Source organism: Calidris pugnax, unplaced genomic scaffold, assembly GCF_001431845.1.
Source record: "Calidris pugnax isolate Ruff unplaced genomic scaffold, ASM143184v1 scaffold42, whole genome shotgun sequence".
Lineage (NCBI taxonomy): Eukaryota > Metazoa > Chordata > Aves > Charadriiformes > Scolopacidae > Calidris > Calidris pugnax.
This window is the reverse complement of record NW_015090920.1, coordinates 4,938,154-4,960,273: the sequence shown is the minus strand read 5'-3', so window position 1 is coordinate 4,960,273 and position 22,120 is coordinate 4,938,154. Positions and strand designations below refer to the sequence as shown.

Sequence of the window (22,120 nt, the reverse complement as noted above, 5' to 3'; positions counted from 1 at the left end):
CATTAACTTCTCCTAAAACCAACATCAACAAATCACATTTAATAACAGCATAACTGAAAAGTTCACATTTCTAATATGAAAAAGATCTTCTGGAAAACTAGGTAATGAAACAAGCTGAAGTCAACCTGAAGAGAAGCAAAAACTTTAAGACTTCATAAATCCAGCAAAGCGTTTGTAAGTTGGGTTAACTAGGTCAAGAGCCACACACACTAGCTCTTGTGTCATAAGACATATGGTTTAAATCAAAACCATTGAGTTTGAGAGTCTCAAGTGAGTAGGTGACCTTCACTTACAAAGGTGCTATGGAGGTTAGCTGCATATTTTCTTATGAATCCCAAAGATGCAAGGTAATGCTACTGCATCTGAAGTCCAGGAAAGCTCCAAGAACAGAAAGGAACTAAAAAGGTTTTCACTCACTGACATTTAACTACAATAATTGTTCCCCGAGGCAGAAATACTTTGTATTTTAATTGGAAATGTTCCCTAGGTTGGGTGGGTTTGGTTTTTTTCCAAACAAGAAAAGAAGCTAATCCCTTTCCCAGAACTTGGTTTTCTTTCTATGATTTCCACCATCTTCCTTTCTGTTGTTTTCAGCTTGAGGAAAAAAAAAAAAAATCAGCTCCCAACATCACAAAGTATTTCTTCTGCTGCATGTCACACAGACTACAGCAGAGCCCTCAGAGAAGACTTTAAGGATGATCAGCTTGAAGAGAGGACACGATGCATTAATATAGCATGATCTCCATGGCCTCAATGAAATTTCATGCAAGCCAGAGTTTTTATGAACTGTATTAAACAGACGAAAAAGTGCCAGTATGTAAATGCAAAAATGGCACTGTTAAAGACTTATTGTGCAAAAGCAATCAGTAGGTCAAAAATCTCAACACTAGCTAGAGCACCCAGGTCCAGCAAAAGGAATACAAATCCACAAATATAATCACTTCATAAAGATCAAGGAGCAAAATGGAGCAAGCTACGGCTGTATTTCTCCATCAGCTACATCTCAAGCAGGCATCTCAGCCCCCAGATGCGGAAGCAACACAACGTGGATTAGATCCTGTAACTCTACTCAGTTGCAAGAGTCAAGCCACTCTGGTGGAGTTCACCATGCCAGACTGGCACGCTGACAGTTATCCCAGGGGATTCTGCTATTTTAAACAGGAAGAGGGACGTGATGCAGTGTCATTACAGAAGGAGACTCAAAGCTAAACTGCAGGAAAAACAGAGGAACCAGAACCCTGTCCTTAGGTACGTTACACATTCCATTCTTTCATAGATCTAACCTTACCCTCTTTGTGTTTCTTATTAATTTGTAAAGGTTTTCAACTCTAACTGTTAAGATTCTACTACCCACCAGAAATTCAGAAAACTCATTTAACATGTATCGTTCACAGGCATCTTACGTTAACTTTTAAATCGCATTTACCTGTAGCTGTCATCTTCTGAATCTGAAGCAGATAATTCACTGCTACCGTTACTTTCCTCTGTGGCACCAACAGCACTAAGTTCTGCTATGATTTTCTTTACATCTGTATCAAATACTTTCTCATACAGCAACTCGTACAGCAGAGCTGGGGAAGAAGAGGAGAAAGTGGAAGAGTAAAAATCAATTACAAGGCCAACAGAATCTTATACCACCATTACAGATGCATTTCAAATTACTTCAATCAAAGCAAGCATTTTGATGTGTTAAATGAGATAGTGAAGGTATTAGAAGCAGAACCAGCTGTAACTACTTTGGCTTAATGGGTATGCATGGAACTACCAGAAATTAGGTCTCTTGAGAGGCAAATTTGGCCTTGTAACTCTGCACATAGGTAGGGTTTTCAAGAAGAATTAGAACCCTTGTAGGGATTGTCACAGTAACCCATCAAACCTGATTAGGACATTTGGGCATTTCTGCAATCTAGAAAAAAAACATTAATCCTCGAAGACACTTATTTTTTTGAACATAAAACCTCCATAATTTCTGTGACGAGTCACACATGCAAGGATAATTTTAACATAAGCAATTAGTTTGCTAACATAGTCTGAAATACAACATTAAAACCAGAATGCTGGCCAAAGACAAGGCAACAGATTAGTACACCAACATTTTCTGTTTACATTTGACTCAAATAGGCAGAGTAGTCTTCTCCTCTTGGTATATAATCTGCTTTGTCAAGAATCAGGACACAGTAAGTATTCATGCTCTCGCAAAATCATACAGTCATTGACAACTCAAATGGAAAATTAAGCTACTGAAGAATGACTGTAACAAATTTTCATATAGAGTCTTTTCCCAAAACCTGAATTTTAAGATTTTTGGTAAAAATATGTGCTTTTAACTAAGCAACATAATACTTACACTGGCACAGAGCAGCCTTTTCCGAATAGTCTATGGGATAAACAATATCATAGTGGTTTCCATTTGAGAAGCACAGCAATACCTATTAAAAAAAACCACACAGGTAATTCAGGTTTTGCAACTCACTTAATTTTTTATATGGGCACTACCTCTTAAATTCAACTTAACGTATCAATGCTCTGTGTTATCCCTCAGGATCTCACAGTATCAATAAAATGATCAAACTTTAAACTGTTTAGTGGATGTCCTTTAAGCCAAAAATAATTTGACCAGAAGTCAATAAGAACTGAAGACGTAGCTATGTGAGTTAGTACTTATAAACTTATTTTTACAGAATTTTAGATTACTAGGAAGATACACCACACCCCAAATACACATCATATATTTAAAAGAACAGTGCTACATGTATTAACAGAATAGCTGCCTTAAATATGTACAAAATAAATAGTTAAGATTGAATTCTCAGAACATTTCGTTTTGTTGAATAAAAATCACATAAAACTACCTGCTGCTTATAAAATAGTCTAAATTCAGCCTTTCACAATAGCCATAAACTTTTTTTTTACCTTATCAGAAAAGCCATTTTCAGTTACATGTGAGGGAGAAGCATTTGGTTCCCGGTATATTATGAAATCTTTCCTGAGGAAAAAAAAAAAAAAGTAGCAGCTAAGAATTCATCTACAAATTGGAATATTCAAGTCAAGTTCAAGGAACATACATAAGCACAGAAAACACCTAGTGGAAAAGAATACTGAAGAAGATGAGTACGACTATCACTGGTCAAAAAAAATACTTTTATAAAAGAGTATAAAATGCTTTTCTAAAAGAATATACTAGAATAAGATGCGGGCATCGCCTGAGGATCAGGTACTGTAACCAAGTCTCCAGCATCTCTGAAGATTGTGCCCTCCACATGCCTCAGATTTTTCCATGTGTAGCGAGAAGAATCTTTTCCTACATTTTAAAATGGATAATACACTGCAAAAATGACATTCAGAAGGTTCAGTCTCCCTTTCTCTTTGGATAAAGATCCCATCAAGCGTGGAGTCTAGCACCATGTTGCAGTCGTTAAGACGCAAATTGTTGGATTTAAAGTGGAGAAGAAACCTCTCTGTTGTCTCTTCAACTGTAAGAGTGGAAACAAACCTTTTGGGAAGCTTGAGCAGAAGCAGCAGGCAGCGTGCCATTGCAGTGTTGGCAGATACTCGTTATCAAGCACATCAGTCTAGTATAGTTTTTCAAAGCAGGTTTAGAAAGTTTTTATCGCTGCAAACTAAGTTTGGACACCTCACTACATTTAAGAGGACTAAAAATACCATAAAGGAAGAGTTGGGCTACTACAGTTAAGTAAATTTAGAATTTACATTCATTCTTTTTTTAGTTTGTTAGATTAAAAAGCATAAAAAGTTGAACTGGGTATAAGTGACAAATTTGGGAAAATCCACAACTGATACTGGCATGATGTGCTACATGCAATTTGATTTTATTTTCTAAATACTGAAAGACTATCAATCTTTGCTACTTGTTTTTCTGCTATAATCAATCTCTGTCTTATTCTTAATTTCATTATTTTCCCTCTCTCTCTTTCATCCATAACCCGCCCTTTGAATTCTTTGCTCAGCAACCTATCAGTTCCTTCAACTTCTTCCTTGCTCACACAAGCAAAAGTTCTATTAGCCTTGCAAAATGATTAAGTATATTCACAGGTGCAGTTTGTAGATTTAAAAAGCTACAACCAACCAAAACCAAACAACCTCCTACAACAACTCAGAAAAAGCAATTCTGAGAGGAAAAGAATTTCATAGCTCAGAGCTGCACCCCCTCCTCAGGCAGGCAGTGAAAATTTACTAGATATCCAAATTATACTTGTGACAGGTTCTGAGGAGTGAAAATGAAAACAAACCTATTCATACTGCGTTTCTAGCTTATGCTTGAAAAGTCTGAAATTCACTTCTCCACTTGGCACAGAAGAAGAAATTCATAGTACTGCTCCCCTTCAGTCTGTCAGCACCCCGAAAGGCAAGTAACTCCTTCCCCCTACCTCCATCACCATTCCTGCTTTCCCAGAGCTCCTAAATTGCCTTTTTAATAGAAGCCAGTCTTCCCAAAACAAGTATGGCAGTAATAATGGCTGTGTGTTCAACTCTGCGGTGAGATACTCCATATAGTCAACCAGCCTCCTAAATTGCCTTTTTAATAGAAGCCAGTCTTCCCAAAACAAGTATGGCAGTAACAATGGGTGTTGTGTTCAACTCAGCGGTGAAATACTCCATATAGTCAACCAGGCTCCATCACCATTCCTGCTTTCCCAGAGCTCCTAAATTGCCTTTTTAATAGAAGCCAGTCTTCCCAAAACAAGTATGGCAGTAATAATGGCTGTGTGTTCAACTCTGCGGTGAGATACTCCATATAGTCAACCAGCATTTGCCTCTGTATTCATTTATCAGCTATAATCCTGGATACCAAATTATCATGACTTCAAAATAAACTGCTTCTATTTCATAAAAGTACATTTTTCGTGGCTAGAAATACAACAAACCAAAAACCACAACCATTCAGTTCTGACTTAATCAAACATGCAATTTTGTTGACTTAAATTGAGTTGCGTCCCTCTACACCCCCTGGCTCAATCTAACCCCCGCACCTTCTCACTGTGCCTTCTGAAATACTAAGCATTTTGAAATATCAAATTTTTTAAGTGGTTTACAAACAGCAGAAAGAGAAGATGCTGGACATTGCTTACTCCTTTGGACAGTAATTAGAAAGCAGCTATAAATATTCAGCATATTGTTTCCTACTACTTCACAAAGTAGTAGGAATTATATTTAATAAAAAGAAATAAAAGGAATTATATTTAATAAAAGCACATCAGCGAAAGCGTTCAGCACCATAAGGGGTGTTTATGTATGCACAAATATTGATAGATTTCTGAAGTATATGGCCCTTGACAAACTCGTATTATTTCGTCTGTACTGACACAGTGGAAAAAGGAAAATTTATACAGACAAGAGAATAAAGGTACAGCACTACACCAGGCTGCCTCATGCCAGTACCTACAACTTCAGAAAACCAGAAAAATTAAGGTAGGAAAATTAACAAAATACAAACTGAATGACTCTATTAGTTGTGCAGGGAAGGTGCATGACACTACTGCAAACCTGTATTCAAATCCCAGATTAAATGTCAGTTTCAAAGCTCACTTTTCTATTTTTATTTAATACCTCAACAGCTGCAATTTTCCAAGCATATTTGTAATTTTCTGGAGAACTACAGTATAACATACAATTCCATCTTTGCTATTCCAACGGATTAACTAACAAAACACCTGAACCAATTTCAATAAAAACATATTTAAAGGTTTTCTTACTTGTACATAAGAGAAAGGGCACTTATTTCTACTTGTCCAACCCATTCCTGTATTGAAAAAAAACAAAAGAAAATTGAAGTTAAATCAAACACTCAATTATTCTACTTCCTCTTGCGTAGATCAAGTGAAGTAAGAAATCATTGTCAAAAAAAAAGTTATCACCACTGAGCCTGGAGATCAGCTACAACCAGAAAATGTCAGTAACACCATAACCCAGACTCAAATCATAGAAAACTAAAAGCTCTTTCCTCCATTACCAGCCTAACTGCTGTACTGTGGTCCAGTATGTCATCACCAGTTTTTCTTACTTTTTTTTTTCCCCTTGTTGTTACTTTTTTCTTTTTCTTTTTTTTTTAATTTTTACTCAATTAAAAATGACTGAAATTTAGTTTGGGGCAGAAATTTGTAGCAGTTCAATTTTTTTCTTTTAACAATTTTTAAAATTTTCATGACAACTTTCAAATATAGAATAACTTAGTATTGATTTCTATGAACATGTAATAAAGCTACCATATGTTTTATTTCTCAAAAAGACTTTAGTAGACACGTATGAAAAAGACATTTTCTACACACACAGTGCAGTGTTTTAAACCATTCACATTGGTGTAGTTCAGTACAGAATAAGTTCTACTGGAAAATGGCATGATTTACCACTTTAGCATAACATATAGCCTCAGGATTTGACTAACAAAAGCTTTGCAATTAAAAATCCTGGAATAAACAAAGCAAGGCAGAAGAAGAATAGGCTAACACCCACTTTTTTCCCTCCTTCCACCATTCACTTTGGAAGCTAAAATAAAGAACCATCTGGTTAGCCGTTCTAAGTAGGGATGGTGTAGGCATGGCAGGGGGGAATAAATAAATAAAATCATGCTTCGATTTCTAGGAAGGGAAAATTTAATAAAATTTATGGACAAACACTTTAAAAAAATTAACAGATTTTCAATTATTGTACTAGATAGTCTCCTCTTCCCTCCCGCTCCCCCCCAGCTCACACCAATTGTAACTCACTAATAAAAATATTAAAATTAAATTGGGAGGGTGAGGGGGAAGGGGGAAATAATAGTAGTTTTGCTTCAAATCAGTATTTTTGTAAGAGCCTGTGGCTACTGTTCATCATATCCCTTACATAAGTAACTGTTTTTATCACCTCAACTTTTAGACCTTTATTCAAGGCTGTCTTCAAGAAAAAACCAGCCGTGCTACGTTTCTTGGCACTTGCAGAGGCTAGAAATGTTTGGATATACTTTTGAGTAACAACAGGTTCAAATGAAGACAAAAAAATTCCCCAAATCATTTTACAAGAGAAAGTACGTGCATAAAAGTATATATTTCCATACTCAAAGACCTCTTAAGCTTAGTCAAAAACATTTGAGAGGGGAAACAATTATCCAATTCCCCATCAACTTCAACAGAGGTACTGCTTTGTAATACAAATAAAGTTTAACATACCTGTGGATTTTCCAAACATTTTAAATAATCTTCAAATGGCCCCTCTATGAACTGTATTTAAAAAAAATAAATAAAAGAGTAATAATTAGTTACTTTTATTAGTGTAGCATACAGAATCCCCAGTCTATGACGACTGTACCAACAGGAATGTACCATTGGAGGTTTAAGACTATCCTGACCCCAAAGAGCTTACAATCTAAGTATAGAGTCCTGTAGAGATGAGGGAATAAATGGTCAAACATGTAGCTCTGCATTCCAGAAAAAGACCCACATAAATAGCTTTTGGAGTTATCACACAAACCAAAACCAAACAAAATTTAAAAAAAAAAAAAAAAAAAGAGCCAAAAAGTAATCCAGCAGCCAAATGGGAAATCTGAAAGAAAACAAAGAAAAGTCATCCCAGGCATGTATGGCATCACTGGAGAGAGCATTTATTTAAGGATCTTGTTAAAAGTAATAGGCAGTAATGGACAATTAGAAATGGGAGTCATATTTCTGTATGTGAAATACAGAAATAGCGACAAGATACAGTATAGGCAAATCATAAAGCACTTTTTCCTCTTTTCTGCATCACTTCAAACTGCTTTTACTTTCAGTGGAAGGATGCAAACAGTCAGGCTACACTGCAAGTCCCAGGCTAAGAAAGTGATCCTTCAGCTGCACTCCTTAACACACATGAAGAGGCCAAATTCACATTTGTTAAGGCCTGAGAAAGATGCTGCAGTAACTGAGGTATCTTAACTTCGAAGTGTTTCAGCCCTGCCGGCCAACAGAGAGGCTGTATTTAGAAAATGTTACTTAGACACAATCTGCTTGATTTAGTCAAAATAAAGATCCACAGAAGTTCAACCAAAGAAGTGATTCCCACTATGAACTTAAGCTACAAGCAGGATGGCCTCTTTATCTACAGTGATTAAGAAACGAAGGACTGAGGAAAACTGAGCAGAATTCAAGCCAATTAAAAGTTCTGCTTTAGCCATTTTGAACCTAAGCGAACAGTATTGTTTGTGAGAAGATCAAAAAGCTGGCCAAAATTTGTCATTTAGACAGAAACAATCAGGTATGAAGTTAAAAGGTGGATCACTAATAACATGATCACAGACAGCAGTTGGTTTGTGTGTCAAAATTAAATAATCTAAAGCTAATGCACAGAGGAAGAAAGGAAGGGCACCAGAAACGCCTCAGAAAACTAAAGAGATAAAAAAAGAGAATGAACATAAGACAGCAGCAATCAAAGATATAACACTTCAAGAAAGGTTGAGGATGAAAACACAGATGGTGGTTACAGAGTCACATGAGACTTTGCTTACAGTATTATCAATGGAAGGAAAGAGACAGAAATCCAAGCCGAAATGGTTACAAGAGACAGAAGAGGAACTTCAATAAGTACCACCAGTACACCTCAAGAGAGTGGAACTACTAAGGAAGCAGATTCGTTAATAGTCAAACTAAGAGATTAGCGAAAGAGGCATTTGTTGTTTTTTGGGTTTTTTTAAGAGAGGTAAGTTAACAACATATTCCAGAAGGAAAGCACAAATTATAGTAAGACATAGGGGGAGATCAGCAGAGCTGAAGTGAGGTACCTGAGGGAATAGAAATAGTAGGAAACGAGAACAGATATGAAACACCTCAACCTTATACATGAAACACCTATTCTAAAAATTGACAAGAAACTTTTAAAAAAGAGACTTTTCCAAAGGGGAGCAAATATGGATAGAGGAAAGGTCGTATCATTTGCATCAAGCCTGAGGAAAGAAAGAACAGTGAGACTGGGAGTTTGGAGGACAGAGACCAAGATAGTCAAACCAGCTAGGGTTGACTAACACATTTAGACTCAAGAAGGGTCATGGCATTTCCAAAAACTACACAATGTAACAAGAAAACAGAAGTAGAGAAGCAGATACTGGAATGAGTGGGGTAATTCTAGAAAGAAAGAGATTAAAAAGTGAGCGTGGGGAAAGAACTGAGAGAGATCTTGTTGGTATGTCCTCAGATGGACTGGAAACAAACAAACAGTCCTGGTAAACAGAAAGAGTCAAGTCAGGGCTGCATTCTCCCAGAGAGATTCACTGTATTTTATGGCATTAATTTTTGACAACTTCCACTTTAACAGTGATTAGTTGCTTTTGAGCATAGGACATTTTGTCAGAAATTACAGCAAATAAACACACTCTTATTCCTGCTTTCCTTCTCTTGCATATGCCAACATGCATCTAAAGCAGCCTTTTTTTTTGGGTCCAGGTAAATTTGGAACAGAAACAGAGCGATAAGTAATAATCCTTCACTAATAAACACTTGCACATGCTCCTGTTTCAGCTATCCTGGAAATTAGTTAAATGGTATACACACTAGAACACGTAAAAACACAAACAGAAGCGCCATTATCAATTATGGCTCCTTTAAAAGGAACCAAAAAAGGATAATATAATATGAACACTGATGACATTCACCAAATATAGAGAAATAGCAAAGTATTTTATGTCTGTGATTGATGAAGGAGAACTTTGTTACAGATGTTTAGAGTGGCAATGCATAATAAATTGTCAACCCTGAAACAAATTTCACTGATCTCATCAGTCAAAACCCTCATATATTGTAAAAGCAATTAAATAGCACAATAAGAACATTTTATGACCAGATTTTTAAAATCCAGATTTTATTAGGTCCACTACAGACTACTAAAGTTTAAGAAAGTTTGTTTTGTTTTTTAATGAGCATTAAAAACCCTCCCCACTCTTCCCACCCCACATCTCTCCAGTCCAAGGAGGTCTTTCTTCAGGCTTATGAAAATGAGTTACTATCACCCAGTTGCCAATTAATTTAAAAGCACACTCACTTTAAAAAGAATGAACTAGTGTATAGTTATGATGAATACTGTCAAAACCAGCAGAATATACCTTAGAAAAGTGGAAGGAATAAAGTAACATTTTTTTAAATGCTCACAAAGGAAATAAAAATACTTACTGCTTCAAATTTCTCCCTATTTTTCCGAAGGTAGTCTACACAAGCCATCCTAACATCAATATGCCGAGACTGAGAGTGTAACACCTACGAAGGGAGAAAGAGGAGAAAGTGACACTGGTTCTTAGGAGTTTTGATGATGGGTCATAAATACCTAGCGACTGCTGTCCTAATACAGGCTTGGATATTCTAGTTTTATTTTTCAAAATATTTAAATGCATATTCATTCAATAACAAGATCTTTATGCAGGAGAAACCTCAATCACTTAGTCAAAAATTAAGTAACTGCAGAACTCTCAAATTTACTAAGTTCAGATGTTCAATTTTATGAGGATTTACTAAGCGAAAGGAGTCGCATTTTTCGTCATTCTTTAACCACTCCTCTGTAAGGGACTTAATTAATTGAAGAAGTGAGTAACTGCAGGAGTGGACGAGGAAATCAACCATCAACATGTGCTCATTTAATTGAAATGTACTCAAATCTAAGAGAGCACATGGTTACTTTATCTTCACTTCAAGACGTGCAGGTCTGTTGCCCAAATACTGATTTGGAAGTCAGGAATTCAGATCCCAATTCAGATCCCAGTGCAGATACCTGCATTCTACCTCCTGTTCAAATCTCTACTGGAAAAATATTACTTTCATCATAGGTTCAGAGTTACCTCTAACGTGACTTTGTCTCATCCTCACTACAGCACAGGGAAGTTCCAGTCAATTTAAATTGCAGCTTCTCTTGCAATCCTTACACGCTACCCTTAATTTAAAACACTTCCAATTTCAGATCAGCTCAGTTTTTCTGCATGAAGAGTACAGAGATTAGGCCAAATTTGCGTATAAACACCTACTAACTCTGAATTAAAGACCTTCCGTCCCTTTAATAAAGTAAGCATGGGATGCTAAATATTCAGGTATTAGTTGGAAAAAAGTACTATATACACTGGAGCGCAGGAGAAGCCTGCTCCATGTATTAATTAAAATCACCACAATATCAATGTATATTCACTGTTTATTCCCTTGAAATTAAAAAAAAAAAAAAAAAAGAAGGCCTCACTTTGGATCAATAGTGTTTACTTGCCTAAACCTATGAATTCAGTGGGGAAAGTAATTTTTTTTTAGAAAAAAAAAGTGAACTGTGTATAATTAGCACAGGAATCTGGGCTTCCACAATCAGAAGCAGCAGAGCTCCCACTGCTGTTTGTTTGTATTTAAGACAAGATGACGCTGTCACTTTTTTCCTTTACCAGCAACACTGATATGGGGGAGGGGAATTTAACAGGAGGAACTGAAAATAATTTACTCGCTTTCTCTAATTTTATAGTAAACTACTTAACAAAACTAAGAACAAGGCTTTTCAGGTCTTTCCACTAAATTCCGCTTCCTAAATAGTCTCGTACAGTTGTATGCAAATATTGAAATCTTACACTGAAAAAAACTCCCTCTGAGGAGGCAGTGGAAGGTCAAAACAGGTAAAAATTTCTTGATGACAGAAGTCTGTAGACACAGCACCTCCCTCCCAAGTTAGAATTTTATTATTTTTCCCCTGGCACACGACTGTGTAACCTTAACCTAACACTTGCCTGCATTTTAACACCAATTACCACCCACTAATGAGATCCACTTCCCATGCTTTTCCCGCGAAGTAGCTTTACGTCGGCAGTTACCTGCTCGGCCACAGCCCTGAACAGACAAGATCCATCCTTGGCAACTCTCTTTCTGTACAAGCCCTGAGATCGCAAGTAGCAGTCCATGGAAGCGTCCCCGGGGGCCTCCACGCCGCTGCCTTGATGACTCTGCTCCCCGCCGTCGCTTTTGCCCGCCGCCTCCATCTTTACCAGCTCCACGCTGGAGGTGGGGGGGAGAATGGCTGCTACCTATCTCCTAGCCCCACATGGCGAGGTAAAGCCACCGAGCAGCTCCAGGGATGAACAAGGGGGTCGGGGAGGCGAGCCCCCCCCCGCCCTTAGCGCTCCAGGGAGCAGCGATAGGAAAAGCCGCCGGTCTCACGTTGGCAACTTGCATGTGGGGAACCGCCGGGAGAAACGGCAAAGTTTTACTCGCCAGGCGTTGACTTCCAGCTGGGTTAAAAAAAAAAAAAAATAACAAAAAACACACACGTCGCTTCTAAGGCTTTTCCGGAGGGGTCGGGGCCGGCGGCGGCTCCCGGCTCAGCGCTACGGAAGGGGGGGTCCCGATCCCCGCTTCTCCTTTAGGGGTGGCGATTCCCGGCGGGTCTCCCGCAGCCGGCCTGAAAACAAAAGAGAAAGGACATGTGCTACCGCCGCCGGCGAGAGGAGGAGGAGGGGGGGGAAGAAAGGAGGATTTGAGTTTTATAACTAACAGCGGGATGCCTGACATCCGAGCCATAGGTACGTGGGGTTTGTAAGGTTGGGCTGGGTTGGTTTCCCCCCTTCTCTCCCCCAACAGATTAGATTTCACTGAATTTCACTGAATTTTTTAGAGTTGGAAGGGACCATAGACATCATCTAGTCCAACTTCCCTGCCGAAGCAGGATTGCCTAGAGCTAGAGCATGTCACTCAGGACTGCATCCAGGTGGGTCTTGAAAATCTCCAGAGAAGGGGACTCCACGACCTCCCTGGGCAGCCTGTTCCAGGGCTCTGTGACCCTCACCCCAAAGAAGTTCTTCCTTATATTTCAATGGAACTTCCCATGGTCCAGTTTATGCCCGTTACCCCTCGTCCTCTCACTGGGAACTGCTGAAATGAGTCTGGCTCCCTCCTCCTTCAACCCACCCTTTAGGTACTTATAGGCATTGATAAGGTCTCCCCTCAGCCTTCTCTTCTCCAGACTAAAGAGTCCCAGCTCTCTCAGCCTTTCCTCATAAGAGAGATGCTCCAATCCTTGAATCAAATATTGTAACAATATTTTTTAAATCCATCCACTTGCAGGAAAGGAAGATGGAAATAAAACTGGGATAGTAAAAGGGGGCTTAATTAAAAGGGATTTTTAAAAGCCATAGCCATTCAATTCTTTTAATATAGTACTTTTTATTTGTATACCACTCAAGTGGGTAAGAAGCACCAAACATTGTTATTACAATTGCCTAACTAAATTTTGCTTGGCATTGTAAAGAGGCTCAAGAAGATTTCAGCGCACAAAACATGACACAAAAGGAAGCTTTCCAAACTTGTAAGGCTTTTTAAGGCGCTTTTTTTTTTTTTTTAAACTGTGGTGATTGTGTGACTTACCTAGAAGGAAGAGCTACAAGGCTCTCAGTAGCACTAGTGATAAATAAAATGCTACCGGTTACTTCTTAGCTTAAATGAACAAATGCAGATGCAAGAAAGAGAGGCGAGGACAGAAGGAATGAAAACCCTGAATTTTTACTTTCAACCAGTGGTAATAAGACCAGGGAGGGTGGTGACTTGAGCTGAAATCTGTATATAGGGTTTCCCCCCTTCTCTCCCCCAACAGATTAGATTTCACTGAATTTCACTGAATTTTTTAGAGTTGGAAGGGACCATAGACATCATCTAGTCCAACTTCCCTGCCGAAGCAGGATTGCCTAGAGCTAGAGCATGTCACTCAGGACTGCATCCAGGTGGGTCTTGAAAATCTCCAGAGAAGGGGACTCCACGACCTCCCTGGGCAGCCTGTTCCAGGGCTCTGTGACCCTCACCCCAAAGAAGTTCTTCCTTATATTTCAATGGAACTTCCCATGGTCCAGTTTATGCCCGTTACCCCTCGTCCTCTCACTGGGAACTGCTGAAATGAGTCTGGCTCCCTCCTCCTTCAACCCACCCTTTAGGTACTTATAGGCATTGATAAGGTCTCCCCTCAGCCTTCTCTTCTCCAGACTAAAGAGTCCCAGCTCTCTCAGCCTTTCCTCATAAGAGAGATGCTCCAATCCTTGAATCAAATATTGTAACAATATTTTTTAAATCCATCCACTTGCAGGAAAGGAAGATGGAAATAAAACTGGGATAGTAAAAGGGGGCTTAATTAAAAGGGATTTTTAAAAGCCATAGCCATTCAATTCTTTTAATATAGTACTTTTTATTTGTATACCACTCAAGTGGGTAAGAAGCACCAAACATTGTTATTACGGTTGCCTGACTAAACATTGCTGGAGAAGATTTCTGTGCACAAAACGTGACACAAAAGGAAGCTTTCCAAAGTTGTTGTGGTGATTGTGTGACTTACCTAGAAGGAAGAGCTACAAGGCTCTCAGTAGCACTAGTGATAAATAAAATGCTACCGGTTACTTCTTAGCTTAAATGAACAAATGCAGATGCAAGAAAGAGAGGCGAGGACAGAAGGAATGAAAACCCTGAATTTTTACTTTCAACCAGTGGTAATAAGACCAGGGAGGGTGGTGACTTGAGCTGAAATCTGTATATAGTAACTGATTGAATAAGCAAAAGTTACTCGTCAGGCTGTGAGCAGTGCTCTACAGCAGCTCAGCACAGGCAGTATCAGACCCCCTTTTCCTAACAGGAGCCCAGGTTTGCCAGAAAGGAGTTGGAAACTACAGCAAATTCCCTGGGATCTCTGCCAGCAAGAAAAATCGAAACTGAGAGACTAACTGATTTCTTAGCTACCAATCAGCAAGACTAAAACTGCCTTATTTCAGGTCTGATGCTGCAGCTTTGAGAATGTTCCATATTAATTGGAAAAAAAAAAAATTAGGCTTGGACATAGCTGTCAGAAAAGTAAAATCCCTGAACTGCTTGCCATTTAGCTGTTTAAAATTTGCTATCTTAATTTGATTTTCTTATTTATTTGAAAGCAGCTTGATTGAAATCTTATGTCTAGAGCTGTACGTGTAAAAAAAAAAAAAAAGAAAAAAAGAAAAAAATTTAAAAATTCCAAAACACACCCCACAACTTTATTTTTTTCAACCAAGATTCGTTTGGTGATTCAGTTCAGGGCCTGCCCATGCCAGCACCTGGGCCAGCAAAGGGGAAGGGGGAAAGGAAAGGAAAGGGAAAGCAGCCTTTGCTCATCCAACTGCAACCTCGGAGAGAGAGGAGACAGCCCAGTTTTCACCCATTTTCACTCAGCTTCCCGCCCGCTCTTCCTCAGCTTCAGACAGGGCCGGTTCACCAGGAGCCGCCGCCTCCCCCGGGCCTGGGCCATTCGGTACAGGCCGGAGACAAGCACCGGGAGGGGGTGAGGAGGCAGGCGCGGCCCCCTCGGCCTACAAACCCAGACCCACCGGCGTCCAGCTTGTTCGGCGGCCACACAACCACCCGCCTGCTCATCCAACTGCAACCTCGGAGAGAGAGGAGACAGCCCAGTTTTCACCCATTTTCACTCAGCTTCCCGCCCGCTCTTCCTCAGCTTCAGACAGGGCCGGTTCACCAGGAGCCGCCGCCTCCCCCGGGCCTGGGCCATTCGGTACAGGCCGGAGACAAGCACCGGGAGGGGGTGCCAACTGCAACCTCGGAGAGAGAGGAGACAGCCCAGTTTTCACCCATTTTCACTCAGCTTCCCGCCCGCTCTTCCTCAGCTTCAGACAGGGCCGGTTCACCAGGAGCCGCCGCCTCCCCCGGGCCTGGGCCATTCGGTACAGGCCGGAGACAAGCACCGGGAGGGGGTGAGGAGGCAGGCGCGGCCCCCTCGGCCTACAAACCCAGACCCACCGGCGTCCAGCTTGTTCGGCGGCCACACAACCACCCGCCGGGGCTGTGAGGCCGAGGCTCCCCGCCTTGAGGGGCCTGCTCCCTTCACCCCCCCCTCACGGGCACTTACCGGCCGAGGGGCGGGCGGGCGGCCCCCTCCTTTTCTTCCTCTTCTCCTCCCCCCGGGAAACGGCTGCTAGCGGCAGCACCGCCCCCTCTTCGCCTCGCCGGCTCTTCAATCTCCCGCGGCGGCCGCCCCGCTGGCGTCGCTCCCCGATGATGCGGCCGCTGCCGGCCCCGTCCCGAGGTCTCGCCCTCCCGCTTCGCCGCCTTCTCATCACTCTTGGCCGCACGCGCGAGGGAGGGAGCACCCGCCCTCACGGCTTTCCCCCCCCCGCCACGCTGTTGGTTTGTCCCACCGGCGGCACCTGTGCGGGCTGCTAGGGCCCGTACCATTTGCCGCAGAGGGGAGGACAAGAGGCGGGCCGGGGAGAACGCCCGGGCGCCGGAGGAGAGAGCGGCCTTTTGAGCGGGGCTGTTTCTCTGGGGCTTCGTCGCCGGGAGGCTTTGAGGAGCCGGATGGCGCTGAGGCGAGCGGGATTCCGCTCATGTCCCTACCCCGCAAGCGACAGGCAGTGGTACAGCCCAGGGAATGTCTCTCCCCTCCCCAGAAGGTCCTAGTGCTCGCGCCCGCCGCCGCCACGGGCGGGAGGGAAAATGGCGGCCCCGCCTCAGAGGCGCTACCGCCTCAGGGCACCCCTTCTTCCAGCAGCATAGGCTAGTTGTAAGCACTCCCCCGACTCGGAGAAGCAACAGGAAGCGTTTTTGAGACTTTTTCTGACAGGTAATATTTTTTTTTTAATGAGTTGATGGTCCGGAAGGACAAGTGTGGGACAGGAGAGGGGCTTTGCTGCCAGAAGGAAGAATCGTTAGACTGTGCCTTCGGTGTGTGGGGGCACTTTCAGCAACAGTCAGTTCAGTAATAGTCTTCATACCTATAACAGGCACGAAGAAATGCATGAAACGTCTGTAAATCAGTAGCGGGAAGCTTGTGAGAAGTGTAAGGAAGTGGGTAGCAAATTCGAATTTTTTTTTTTTTCTAAATTAAATGCTAATGGAGGTGAGGAACTAGTCATTGAGTTGACGACATGATCAATCCAAAGTGTTTAGGGGGAATTATTAAAATTAATAAATACTTCAAACTAGCTAGCATACATATTAATAATGGTGATAAAGCCTGATACAGTGTAAAAAAAACAAACAGAAGTGGGGTCTGGTTAGACAAAAAATCTTTTTAGGTCACCTATTTGCACCTATTAGTCCTTTATGAGATTTTTTCTGTCCGAAATGAACACTTTGGGTTGAAATAAAATAAGAAGTTACATAAACCATTAGGTTTATGTGCTAAGGTGCAACTCAATCTACCTTTTCTGTGCGTGTTTGGTAGAAGTTATCACGTGAACAGTACTTTTGAAGACACTAAGCTAAAAAAAACCAATCAAGCGCAAGTCATTTGTCCCTAACTGGCCTCAGATTTTCCAGAGTTACTGTACAGCACACGTTTCAGCTGGTGGTGCCTCCGTGTGCCAGATGGTGAAGCACACGGAGGAAACTGACCCGCCTGACAGCCAAGCGTTCCCCTGAAATATTTTTCAGTGAGATCAGGTCTTCAAACCATTTCGTTGTGCGCTTGCTGCACCAAGACTAGCACAGGAGAGGGAGAAGGTGGGAAAGAGAAAATAGAGGAAGAAGATGATGAAGGTTTTGACTCTGGTGTAGGGCCAGGCCAGATCCTTATCAAACTTTAAAAGAATGTCTTTAGTTGTATAAAGATGAAACATGAGTAATTGGGTTCAAATGGCTATAGGATATAACTAGATAACATGAACAGTTACATTGTACCTAAAAAGTGTACTCTTTCCCCAGTTTCTTTGTACTAACATTGCGTTTGCCTGGCAATGTAGTTGTATAAAGATGAAACATGAGTAATTGGTTCAAATGGGTATAGGATATTGCTATAGATAACGTTTCAACGACTGTGGTAGTGCCTCTGTGATAACATGTTTAAGAAGGGGGAGAAGTTGCTGCACAACAGCAGCCGGGAGAGAGGGGTGAGAATGTCTGAGAGAAACAACTCTGCAGACACCAAGGTCAGTGAAGAAGGATGAGGAGGAGGTGCTCCAGGCACTGGAGCAGAGATTCCCCTGCAGCCTATGGAGGACCCCATGCCTGACTTTGTAGAGTAGGGTAGATGGTTGGACTCGATGATCCCAAGGGTCTCTTCCAACCTAGACGATTCTATGATGCCTGAAGGAGGCTCTCACCCCATGCAAAGCTAACGCTGGAGCAGGCTTTTGGCAGGACCTGTGGAGCCGTGCAGAGAGAGTAGCCCACACAGGAGCGGGTTTGCTGGCAAGAATTGTGATGCCGTGTGGGACTCATGCTGGAGAAGTCTGTTCCTGAAGGACTACACCCCATGGAAAGAACCAACTCTGGAGAAGTTTGTGAAGAACTGCAGTCCGTGGGAAGGAGTAACATTGGCTAAGTTCTTGAAGGACTGTGTCCCATTGAAAGGACCCCATGCTAAAGCAGGGGAAGAATATGAGGAGACAACATCTGAGGAACTGACCACAACCCTCACTCCAGTGTCCCACTGCACCACTGGAGGATGATGTAGAGAAAATCAGGAGTAAAGTGAAGCCCAGAAAGAAGGAAGGGGTGGGGGGAAGGTGTTTTGAGATTTATTTTTTATTTTCTCATTATCCTGCTCTGATTTTGAATGGTAATAAATTAAACTAATTTCTCCAAATTGAGTCTGGTTTGCCTGTGATGTTAACTGCTGAGTCTCCTTGTCTTTATCTCATCCTATGAGCTTTTTGTTCTATTCTCTCTCCCTGGTCCAACTGAGGAGGGCAGGAGTGACAGAGTGGCTTTGGTGGGCCACGATCAGCCCACCACACGACTGTTACAAGCTTTCCCAGGCTTGGTCCAGCTCACTCTTCTCATGCCTAGACTGTCCATGAAAAGTAATTTGTTGTTGTTTTCAACAAATTTATTTCAGCCGGATCAGGGAACTGAGGCAGCTGTTTGACTGCAAGTACATTGATGTCAGTAAAAGGTGGACAGAGGGAGTCCATGGTATGGGTTAGGAAGTAAAGGGACGTAACTCTGTTTACAGAAGTAAATGTGTGACTGAAACTAGAGAAAGAGAGGAGTCTGGCAGCAGTATTTTGTTTCAAAAGCAGAAAGAAATATTTTTTTTTAGCTCAGAATAGGTAAAAAGCAGCATATATTAGAGGAGTGGTTTAAATCAGCCACAATGAGAATGAATCAAATCAGTGAACGGGAAACTTTGATTTAAATGATTGCTTTTAATCTTGAATTACAGCTGTATTTTTTCTTAAAGACTGATTTTTCACTGATTGGTAACCATTAAAATGTACTGATGATAGTCTTTATGCATAATGTAGTATTTCTTTTTGCTAACAAAGAGGATATGCTACATCTACATACATCTGAGACATTTCAGACCTTATCATAACATTTATATGGATTCCAAATTTTTACTTACATTTGACTATTTTAGAAGATGACTGTTTCATTTCTTTTTTACTAGATAATTATTACGCTTTTACTTGGGATTCGTATCAAACTCCTAGCGGATAAATACGGGAATTGAAAGGAAAACATGAGATAAAAACTCCATACAGTTGCTTTTAGATAAAAAAGATGACTATCATGTATTTGAACCTTCTTCTTAAGAAGTTTATCTAAGAACCTTTTGCACTGAAGAAGGTTTTATAAAAAAAAAAAGGAAGTATACTTGTAGGAGGAGGTTTTAATTGGTTTGATCACTCATTCTTTGAAGTATGTAGATCTAGTAGATATCATCCTGTCCTTTCCATCCCTATTTTATTTATGGATGGAAATAATGAAAAATACCTCAGCTAGGAGAACTAATTTAAGTGAGCTAGTTGAATAAAAACAAAGAAAATACTGGCTTGCAGAAAAAAATGATGCTTGTCAAAAAGTGGTTTAACACTTAAGCAAACCAAGATTAATTATTCAGCAGCTTGGCTTTCCTTGTAGCTGGAACAGAAAGTCCATACTGCTTAATAATACTACATTTGTAGTAGTTGCTTTTTAAAGTAAACATATTTAAAATTAAGTTTTAAATTAACCAACCTGGTTTATTCTGTTATTATTTTATTATAGAGACCTGGAGAAGTTACCAGGGGAAGAATCATATTTTAGCCGTACATGTTAAGTTGAGCACAAAGTCAGGATCTTCTAGAAATCAGGTACTTTTTTCATGTTTTAGAAGGCTGTACATGATTGGAGGAGCTTGTCTTTTAGAAAAGTTAGAAAAGAAAATCATTCACATGTATAAATCTCCAATATTCCTGCAGAATATTAATTCTTTGACTTCTGTGTTTTTAAATAAGCAGCAGTTCATACTACTATCAACTTTGCTTAAAGTAAGTGCAAGTGCATTGAAATAATATTCATAAAGTCAGGGTGAATCATGTTACTAATAAAGCTCTAGTGATAAATTAGAAAAATATATACAAAGAGATGGACTTTATATGAGTCAATCTTGCTGAGGAGTATGAAATATTTTTTATTTTTTTATTTCAGCTCAACCTACACTGTTCTCAGCAACAGAGTAAGTGAAAATCTGTAGCAGTAGGTGCAGTGGTTTTCCTCGTGGTTATAAGGCAAGTGGCCGTATATTGTAGTTCAGCTTATTAGCCTTTAGATGGAGATAGCTCCCTGAACATCTTCCGTTGGAATTTTTCTAACGTGTTCAAGTGCGGGATGAGGGAACACAGCACTAACATGTGAACTGATAATTTTGTTAGGGGAACACAGTCAGTTCACTCAGTGCATGCTTCTCCTTTCCCCTCCGTAAAAGAAAAAACTGAAAACATGCAGGAGGTAGCCCAGCTCCAGAGTACAGGGCTCAGAAATGTCTAGTTTTGAGCTCAGTCTGTCCCCAGACATTGTTTTACAACAAATCTGAGGTGTAAATAAAGCAGCAGGGGATTGTCAGGTTGTTTTGCCATCTATTCTGCCTCTGCCCACTGTATACAGGCACAGAAATACACTGGTCTTGTTGGCCTGGTGCCATGAGAGGCTCTTTGTATGCTGAAGTGATATACATTAGTGGCTCCCTGTGCTCGTGGCTAGCTCTGCTTATATTGTTGATGTGAGAAGTGGCAGTATTGCAGTATGTAGTTGTGGTTAAGATTATGGAAAGCAGTACAACCCATAGCACACTGCTTTGATAAAAATAACCATCGTGTTCCTAGGTTTTGTGAACCACTGCAAGTAACTTTGTTTGAAACCATAGATTTTCCACGTGCTGTGTTGCATTTGAGTAGGATACAGGGCTTTTGTATTTTTTTAAGTACAAAATTCAGGTGCGTTCTGTGTAAGAGGGAGTATTAATTCAGATGATGATGACACATAGAAGCATTTAAACTGTGTATGCCTCCCCTGCAGAATGTTTTCAATGATATGCCAAATTCACTGAATGATGAAAAGGGAAAGAATTGAGTAAGGCTGCCATAGTTAGCAATGTGCAGTTCCTTCTTAACTGCAGACCTTTTCAGCCTTTTTTTCATCTCAGTCTCAAAGCACGGAACTTCTTTAACAAGTGCTGCTAGGTCCGTTTTGTAGAGGAGGAAACTGGAACATCAAAATTTGATGATGTGCACGTGAACATCCAGGAAGTGTCAGAGTGACATATCTGGAAATGGAACCTGGGTGGGTTCCTGATCTCTATTCTTGTGCCTTAACTGCCAGATTAATTTTCCGTTTGCTGTGCGTCTTTATGTGGTAATAGTGTTGCTGTTTTCCACAAGATAGTCCCAACTAGTGTCCAGATTAGAACAATGGCTATGACTACTGTTTTCTCTTTGATAGAGTACCATAAAAATGAATGGTGCTTTAAAGTAAGCACATGTGTCGACAAAGAATGCAAAGTACTGAATGCTGCCAATGCCTGTTTCCTTGACTTAAAAGTGTCTTCTTTTGTGTGCGGGAAGTTTAGACTCCACAGGATGGAGTCTCCATGGATTTCCACTGTTTTTTCTAAAGGCAGTGAGGTTGTAGCTATGTAAGTGAAGTCTGAATTTTGCTTTCTGGTTTCAAAAGGAGCATTTAATAATCGAGTAGACATCAGAGTGTATTTCATGCTGGCTTTTAGCTCAATGCCGTACAACAGTGCAGTTGAGTAGGCTTTCATTGCAGCTGCACCTCAGTTTGACTTAATAAGGTTGCTAAAAGAATATCTTGTTCTCATCTCATTCATATTTGTCTTACTCGTTTTTGTAATTTATTTAATTTGGAAGACTGAACCAGACTTAAGTATCTGTTTCTCAATGAGGTGGGGGGTTTTGGAGGTT

General features: G+C 40.7%; 1 protein-coding gene across 1 annotated transcript in view; it reads right to left on the bottom strand.

Moving 5' to 3' along the window:
- The window catches only part of OTUD4 (OTU deubiquitinase 4), a 64,092-nt gene extending 48,116 nt beyond the window's left edge, over positions 1-15,976 (bottom strand). Inside the window, exons 1-8 of the mRNA XM_014949896.1 lie at positions 15,841-15,976; positions 11,789-12,372; positions 10,131-10,214; positions 7,167-7,217; positions 5,715-5,761; positions 2,914-2,986; positions 2,348-2,429; positions 1,427-1,571 (exon numbers count right to left, since the gene is read on the bottom strand). Coding sequence (XP_014805382.1) covers positions 1,427-1,571; positions 2,348-2,429; positions 2,914-2,986; positions 5,715-5,761; positions 7,167-7,217; positions 10,131-10,214; positions 11,789-11,953 — 647 coding nt within the window. The 5' untranslated portion in view covers positions 11,954-12,372; positions 15,841-15,976. The remainder of the gene's footprint in view (positions 1-1,426; positions 1,572-2,347; positions 2,430-2,913; positions 2,987-5,714; positions 5,762-7,166; positions 7,218-10,130; positions 10,215-11,788; positions 12,373-15,840) is intronic.
- Between the last annotated feature and the right edge of the window lie 6,144 nt (positions 15,977-22,120).